Source organism: Vicia villosa, linkage group LG2 (assembly GCF_029867415.1).
Source record: "Vicia villosa cultivar HV-30 ecotype Madison, WI linkage group LG2, Vvil1.0, whole genome shotgun sequence".
Classification (NCBI taxonomy): domain Eukaryota; kingdom Viridiplantae; phylum Streptophyta; class Magnoliopsida; order Fabales; family Fabaceae; genus Vicia; species Vicia villosa.
Window position 1 is genome coordinate 215349979 of NC_081181.1, and position 8585 is coordinate 215358563.

The 8585-nt window shown below is 34.1% G+C and overlaps 1 protein-coding gene across 3 annotated transcripts; it reads left to right on the plus strand.

Annotated features, from left to right (window-relative positions):
• The first annotated feature begins 2441 nt into the window (after positions 1-2441).
• On the plus strand, positions 2442-8381 carry LOC131653855 (P-loop NTPase domain-containing protein LPA1 homolog 1-like). Of its 3 annotated transcripts, none has more exons than XM_058924170.1 (9): positions 2442-2643; positions 2744-2797; positions 2834-2964; positions 4511-4842; positions 5798-5879; positions 6053-6484; positions 6586-7323; positions 7461-7571; positions 7821-8381. In XM_058924170.1, exons 2-9 carry the CDS (start codon positions 2746-2748, stop codon positions 8202-8204), a joined length of 2262 nt encoding a protein of 753 aa, XP_058780153.1. In that variant the 5' UTR covers positions 2442-2643; positions 2744-2745; the 3' UTR covers positions 8205-8381. The 3 variants fall into 3 exon arrangements, with proteins under 3 accessions (XP_058780153.1, XP_058780154.1, XP_058780152.1); XM_058924171.1 differs by having other exon boundaries at positions 2840-2964; XM_058924169.1 differs by having other exon boundaries at positions 2744-2964.
• Positions 8382-8585: the final 204 nt, after the last annotated feature.

Genomic DNA, 8585 nt, shown 5'->3' on the forward strand with positions numbered 1-8585 from the left:
ATAAGTAAAACACTTGGGTGTGCAAGGTAGGGATAAATGGATGACGATTTTTTATATGAGTTACCCTATTGCTTCTAGATACAATGTCTTTTTTGTCTTCCTTTCCAAAAGATTTAACATCACATTTTCCCCTCCTCTAGATCATTGCTATTGGTTTTGTCAACGACAATCATTGGGTTCAGATAAAGTTGAAACCTGATTGTCCATTGCCTCCCGTCACTGACCATTGTAGATAAAATTATACTAATGATGCAAAAGCATGAGAATCAACATATGCAGGTCACTTTAATCATTGGGAAGACAAAGTTAGAAAGTTATCATAATTGATTTTGTATCCTTGTATGTATGATAGTTATTATATGCATATATTCAGTCGGGTTGCTATTTTACTGATTAAGTTATTCGAGAAAAATCAAAGAAAAAATTGAAAAGACAACTTTCTGGTTTAATACCAGAAATTTGAAAATTTTCAAATTTTTTAATAAATACTAAAAATTTGGAAATTTCCGAAAAATTATACCGGAAATATTGAACTTCCGAGAAGTTTTGGTAAATACAATAAGTTTGAAAATTTTCAAAAAGTTTTGATAAATACCGAAAAATTCAAATTTTCGACAACCGACAAATTTTTCAATAAATCAAAGTCATTTTTTAAAATTTATGATATTTACATATAATTTTTTAAAATTCTAATATTTTAATAAGGTGACGTCTAAGGTGAGGGCTCAATTAAGTCCCTCACCGGTGAAACATCAAAGCATTATCGTCTGATTTAATCAACGGTTTAGATTTGTTAAAAATTAAAATTAAAAAATTTATATATTTTCACACAATCTTTTCTCTATCTTTCTTCTCCGTGTGAATCTTCTTCTTTTCATAAAAAAATTGCAGAACATTAAAACAGTTACATCAATTTCAGGTTCTAAAATTTGTACATTTACACTTACAGGATAATCAAATCAAAAAGTTAAACACCCACAGTAATGAAAATGTTCTTCACAGGAGACAATCTTCTAACATTGAGATCAACAATCCCCTACATAAATCTATACAATAAGCCTTCACCTACCACTTTATAATTACACTCCGTCCTTTTTTTTACATTATTGTTAAACTGATTATTGTCTCCATGAGAAAATTTAAGACATTGTTTTCTACATTCCTCTTTTCTAACATTGTTTTATGGTTGGTTGTAGAAAGAAAATTTGTTTCATAGAAGAAGACGATGGTTTAACTTCAATTACAGACAATTAACTATCTTATTATAGTCTGAAGATCTTCTAATCTCATTTTGGTTTTACGTTAAGAATCAAGGGTTGGTCACTTCTATATTGAAGAAGACAAATCTATTATCTAGTATTTTAATTTTCATTCACCGATTTTTTTATTGGAGAATATACAAATGAAAAAGAGATGATAAGATTATATGTGGGGATGTGTAAAGAGTTTTAATTTTATATCATATAAATCTAACCGTTAATTAAATCTAATGGTATTATTCAGATGTTTCACCGGTGAGGGATTTAATTGAACCCTCACCTTAGAACTCACCTTTTAATAAAGGTATTTACGACAAAACACCGTAAAATGGAGATGACATATATAACTTATAGGGTGACATGTGGAATCCTTCAAATGAAGCCATTCAAACAGGATTTAGAGTTGAAGATGGGCCAAATTCTATTAAGGCCCACACGAGAAACATTCATTTCAATTAATTGAATTTTTCTTTAAATTAAGAAACTAAGTTTACTCAAAAGGCACATTTATTTACATATTTATCCAAACACATGCTTGCATTCTAAAGTCCAACTAAACCTACACGTCATCACGCATCACACTCCGTGGCAATTGATAGTTTCAACAGCGCGTGCTAAGGTCAAATACCCATCTCATAACCTACATTTTTTTTATAATTTATTTTAAAATAAATTATTTTTTTTGATTACCAAGAATGCAAAAGCCCAAAAATAATTTAATTATAAATAATTTAATTATATAATTTCATTAATGAATAGATTCTACATTGAATATCGTCTCATAATTTATTTCTTTTAAATAAAACTTATATTATATTAAAAATAATCATTAGAAAAAATATAACACTTTTAGTTTCTTAGAGCATCTCCAATGGTACAACCCATTTTTGGGTTCTTTATGGGTCCCACTAGCCACATCATCTTAAAATAATTTTTATAATTTTTATTTTAATTGTATAATTCTAAAAAGTTATTATTGGGCCCACAACTTTACCTCATAAACTAATTTGATTGGGTACCACAATTTTTTCATAGTTGCATTGCAATGCAATGGTACTATGATGTGGCATGTCTAGGTGGAGAACTTATTAGAAGGAACTACCATTGGAGATGGTCTTAACATTGAAGTAATTTTACTATAGATGTTAAAATTTAGAAAAATTCCTTTTTATTTATTTAACGGGATTCAGAAACGTACAACAAACACACACAATAAAATGCGTGACACATCGCAAAGAGTTGAGAGTAAGAAGAAAGAATGCCGAAATCGCTAACACGAAGCAACAGTCGCAGAAAACCGCATTTCAGAATGGCGGATCCTGAACCTTTCAACAAACCCTACCGTTTTCTCCCTCTCTGATCCCAATCCAAAACATCGTTTCAGGTTTTCAATCTCTCGCCATTGCAATGGTGTGATCAATTATCTTTTTGTTTACCGAATTTATGAATTGTTGAATCTGGATCGTGTTGTTTGTTTGTTACAGGTATGGTTGAGGTGTCGAAGATATTGTACTTGGTGGTGGTGGACGAAGGCGAGAAGAAAGAGAAAGAGAAAGAGAAAGAGAAAGAGAAAGAGAAAGAGAAAGAGAAAGAGAAGGGGAAGTTGAAGGAGAAGGAAAAGGAGAAGGAGTCGTTCCGTTATACGCGTCCTGTTTTACAGAGTACACTGCAGCTTATGGGATGTAAAGCTCGTCATGCTTTCAAGGTTTCTTGTTTGTTCAAATTTGATCATCATGATTTGGTTATTATACAATACTATGTTTGTTTTCAATTTCTTTGGGGATTGTTTATTATTGTGCTTTGATAATGTTCTGGTTGTTCATTGTTAGATTGATAGGAGATCGGGCGAAGTGAGTGTTTTAACTTATGAAGCACGGACGCTAAAAATAGGATACCGATATTGGCATGTCGGACACTGATAATAATTTAAGAAAATGAATAAATTAAAAGTAATCATCAGTATTGGTTCGGACACCGACACTGACACGAACATTTATCAATTATGAGAGGTGTAGATGCTATAGGGATTTTTACTTTTGTTGTTTGATGTTGTTGATCTTTTGGATTATTGATTTGTTTGTCTGCATTTGTGCTTTTTATAAATTGGCTTTTTTCTGGGGCACAATTTTGTTGACTTTGATGGGTATGTTTTTGCTGTCATTTTGGACTGTTTTTAAGTCATGTGAATTATTTTTATCTTTGTGCACATGGAGATAGCAAGAACAATACGATTTGAATATACCAACTTAATTTGCAGCTTATAGGACAAGCGCTTATCATATATTGCACTTCTTATAAGCTATTTTCCATAACAAAAGATAAAATTAAGTCAAACTGTTTTTGCATAATTTTTGCTGAAGGGGTTATGGAAATAAGCTAAAAACAACTTAGTAACATGTCATATATTGTTTTCATAAGTTCTTCGGAACAGTCTTACAAGTGCTTATGCAAGTAGATAAATTGAAATAAGTCGATGCAAACAGTCCCATAATAGTATGTGCTCCTCACAAAACTATAGATGGGTTTAACATGTGTATAAACTTTAACCTTTTTATTCCTTCTTTCTTGTTATTTATTTGTTTAAAGTGAAAGATTAATTGAGTTACACTCTCAAGTAACTACAGTGGCTCAAATTTGGACCTTTCTTTTTAGTTCTTATGAGTTTTGTTAACTTCACTATAGTGGATATTTTGTTTGTCCATTTGTGTTCACTTTTGGCATTTGAGCTCCAACATCTAGTGTTGATCTAGTGTCGAGCTTTAGGTTCAATCCTGTACCAATGTGTCTTGTTCTTGCCACATGTTTTCTTTTAAACATTGATAGGTCATTATTGTCAAAGACTAAATTGAGGACATGTTTCCCTATTAGGTTGCCTACAATCTATGCTGCAATCCAATTAATTATGGTATATATATCTTCTCGATTTAGGTTCTTAATTATCACCTGACATCTCTTCGGAATGAGTGTTTATAGTAATGCATGGTCCACCAATAATCAATTACATGTGGTTCGAGCTAGGCCATGGAGCTGCAACATCCATTATATCTGCCATGTTTCCACTGTAGGCCTCGAGCCCATGTCACTATTTATATTGCAGAATTTTAGCCATAATATGGCATATCCATTAATATCTGTGGTTGTTACTCATTAGATCACATCTGCCAATTTACTTGATGTCTTGCAGATCTAAATTAAATCTCTATTGAAAGTTAGTCCTCATATTTCTGATAATTGACTTTTTATCTTATCAGATCAGCCAAAGGGTTTTTGAACTCACAAGGATTGGGAGTTCTACTGAGCCTTTCAAGTCTGAAGGAATGGTTTTATCATGTTTTGATGCTTCTAAAGGAAATGCGAACAAAGATTGTCAGGAAGCTTCTGCTTGCCTAAGTAAAACAGATATAGACAATCACTTACTTTTAGGAAAAGATCTCGAAAGTAAGAGTGTGCCATTTGAGTTATACAAAAAACGTACAACTGTATTTGTTAAGAGAGAAACTTTTCTAGATATTGTCTGTGATGTTCTGGCTGAGTACAAGTATGTGGGTCCAAACCAGAGAGCAGACTTGATGCTAGCTTGCAGGTATTAATATCTTTATGGCAACTATTTTGATAGAATCTGAATAGAAGAAAAGGTTAAATTCTTTTATTGTTATTGTGGCATCTGCTCTTATAACGATTTTCCGTATTTTTCTTGTGGTTCTGATTTTTAATGATTAGCGTTGTTAATATTACAAATGACAGTTTTTTTTTAATTTTATTTCACATGGAAACCGTATTGATTTGCAAGAAGCTTGAAAAAAGGAGAATGACCGATCTCTCAAATTTCCAATTCATGGCAAACCAAATTGATTCTAGTTGGCCAGTCAAACATATTCACTCTATTTTTCTTTTTGTTATTGTGAATATCTTCTACTTTCTATTCTGTTCTGGCCTAAGTCCTAACTCATCCCTATGAAACCGACTTGTAGGATGAGGATTACCTCTCACTTATAAGCACATGTCCATGCCATATATTGTCCAACATGAGACTCTTAACATCCTTTCACGCCTAGGACAGAACATCTGGAATGTGAAAATAAATGGTAGACGATTTGATAAAGGAAACCTGATAACAAGTGGCCCACTGGATCTTAAACGAGACTTTGATACCATGTTGAAATACGAGAGAATGAGAGACATTTGAACAAAATCGTGTGTCTATAGCACTACGGAAGTTGTATTATATAGTAAAATATACAACTCAATGTATTAATCACATACCGAATATGCTATGGTATATTCTATTCTATTCTAGATAGGCTAAGGAATATTCTATGTAATATTCTACCTATACAACTATCAACATTAAATGTTCCTTCTTGATTGTTTTGTAGACAATATTTTTTTCCTTATGGGTGAAAGTACTGAATTTCAACATGAACACATCATAGAAACATTTGAAGCTCACTAAAACTTATATCTACAATTTGTCACAATTTTGAAAATGCTGTACAATTTTCCCATCTTGAACATGTGACTATTTTCTCTGATGGCAGGATCCGAGAACGGAAGGAATCTGTGACAGTGCTGCTGTGTGGCACTAGCGGTTGTGGCAAATCCACATTGTCTGCATTGCTGGTATATTTGCAAATAGAAGTAGTGTCTTTTTGCTATGACTAATATGTAGCGCCAGTTTTTACTTGGCTTGCGGCAGGATATGTAACTTGGAGTGACTAATAATGAAAATGAAACTTAGTACCATTTTATCTTACAGTTTAATAACTTAATTTCTATTTATATCTTGACTTCAGGGAAGTCGGTTGGGAATCACAACAGTTGTATCAACCGATTCTATTAGGCACATGATGAGAGGTTTTGCTAGTGAAAAAGAAAACCCCTTGTTATGGGCCTCTACCTACCATGCAGGCGAGTGTTTGGATCCTGTTGCTGTTACAAAAGCAAAGGCAAAGGCAAAAAAGAAAGCAAAAAAGATGGCTAGTGTATCACAGTCGCTTCCTAAGGATGAAGTAACTGAGGGCCACACCTTAGGCAAATCTGATATACATGCATTGGAGGCGGTCTGTGGTGCGACTGAACTGTTGAATTCAAAACAAATGGCTGTTGAAGGATTCAAGGCCCAGTGTGAAATGGTGATTGACAGTCTAGATAGGCTAATCACTGCATGGGAAGAACGAAAAGAGTCTGTTGTTGTTGAGGGTGTTCACTTGAGTCTCAACTTTGTTGTATGTCTGATTCTCTTGGGTCCTTCAATACTTGGATTATTATGCATGTGAATTGCGTTACTTTCATTTTCACATTAAAACACTAACTTAATGTCATGCAGATGGGGCTTATGAAGAAACATCCTTCAATCATACCCTTCATGATATACATTACAAATGAGGACAAGCACATGGAACGATTTGCCGTACGTGCAAAGTATATGACCCTGGACCCAGCTAAAAACAAATATGTGAAGTACATACGAAATATAAGAACCATCCAGGATTATCTCTGTAAGCGGGCTGACAAACATTTAGTTCCCAAAATAAACAATACAAATGTTGACAAGAGTGTAGCAGCCATCCATGCCACCGTGTTCAGTTGTCTACGTAGGCGTGAAGTTGGGGAACAATTGTATGATCCTAGTAGAAATATTGTAACTATTATTGATGATGAATATAGAAATCAATGTGCCGCCAATTCTTTGAGCTCGAAAGGAATGTTTCAATTGATCCAAAGGCAAGGTTCTTCAAGGCATCTTATGGCTCTTGTTAATAATGATGGGTCTGTGGCAAAGGCTTGGCCTGTTAATTCAGTGGACTGTAATGGGAAGCCTATATGGGGCCATGGACTAGAGAAGGAAATTGGAAGTCCAATGTATGGACCCTTGCGGATCGGTAAGGCGGAACCTGTAAATCTTCAGTTTGGTTTTTATGGGATCAGTGCTTGGCCCTCCGATGGTGGAACAAGCCGTGCTGGAAGTGTTGATGAGTCAAAAGCTGATGGGACTGACACGGGTAGTAGATATGTATCCTCCTGCTGTAGTTCACCAAGGATGTCCGATGGACCTTCAAAGGAGGTAAATTGGAACATATTTTTTTCTTTCCGTTCAACATGAAAATTAATGGCTTGTTTGTATCAAATGGGAAAATATCGATAAAAATTATTCCCTCATTTGGTTATTTTTTTCTTCCCTTGTTGCTATAACTTTTTTAGCTTAAGGAGGATCTTTCAGTGCATGGTAGTGATGAAGAGATTGATGATCAATTAGAGGTGGGAAGCGATGATGATTTCAGTGACGACGGTGATAAACATATTCATGAGGAGGTAGTGTTTAGTTCTATATATTGGCCTACATTATTTACCTATCTAAAATGTTGTGTATTTTATGAGATTTAGCAATATAAGCAGAGTCTCAAACCATTTGGGTTACCTTCAGTGTTGCTAAAGCTCACAGAGACATGAATTGACGCTTTTTTTGCCGAAGTGATTATTTAAATACTATAGCTTAATTGAGTTATTATGGCATGGAACATCTTGAGTTATTTCTAATATATACTTTTTCATGTTGTGCAGGTAGGCTCAGTTGATGAGGAATCAACGAAGTCTGACGAAGAATATGATGATTTAGCAATGCAAGATGTACATGAAAATGGATATTGTTCAGATGATGATGAAGAGTTCAAGAGTAAAGTCGCCATTGATGACGGGGACCTAGGAACTAAAATGCAGGGAAATAAGTATCGTCAAAACCTGGATCTCTTCCTTAGAACCAGAAGTGAGCCATTGCCGGACTCTTCCTTCTACCCATATTCCTCTTTGCTGATGGAAAAGGTTGAAAGGAGACTGCCACCATCTGGCAAAGCCAGATTGAAAAAACGTTCTCTTAGTATTTCAGCATTGGGGAAGGGTAGTTCAACAATCCAGGATCCCATTCCCTCTGGAGCTCCTCAAAGGTAGCATGACACTCGTTCTTTTGTTGAATTCTTGACAACTATCCCAACTTTTTCTGCTATGCCTTTTGACTTTAGAAATTCGTTTGTGTGTTTTAAATCGACCCGCTGTCTATATAGTAAGGTCTCTTGAGTTTATATCAAAACTATTTGTTTTGGTATAGAGGAGCTAGTACTTAATTCAGATTGAGAGTTGTGAGAACTAGTTAGATTTTGCTTAAAGTCTAGACAATGAAACGCTTGCTCTTTTATCTAAGATGCATAGTAGTAGCGATTTTGTTAAACAATCATGTTTCTGTTTTACAAAATGCTTAACTTATTTCAATTTTTAGTCTCACTACATGTCAAATTTACTTTTTTAAGATAGAATAAACTGTCTTTTAAATTG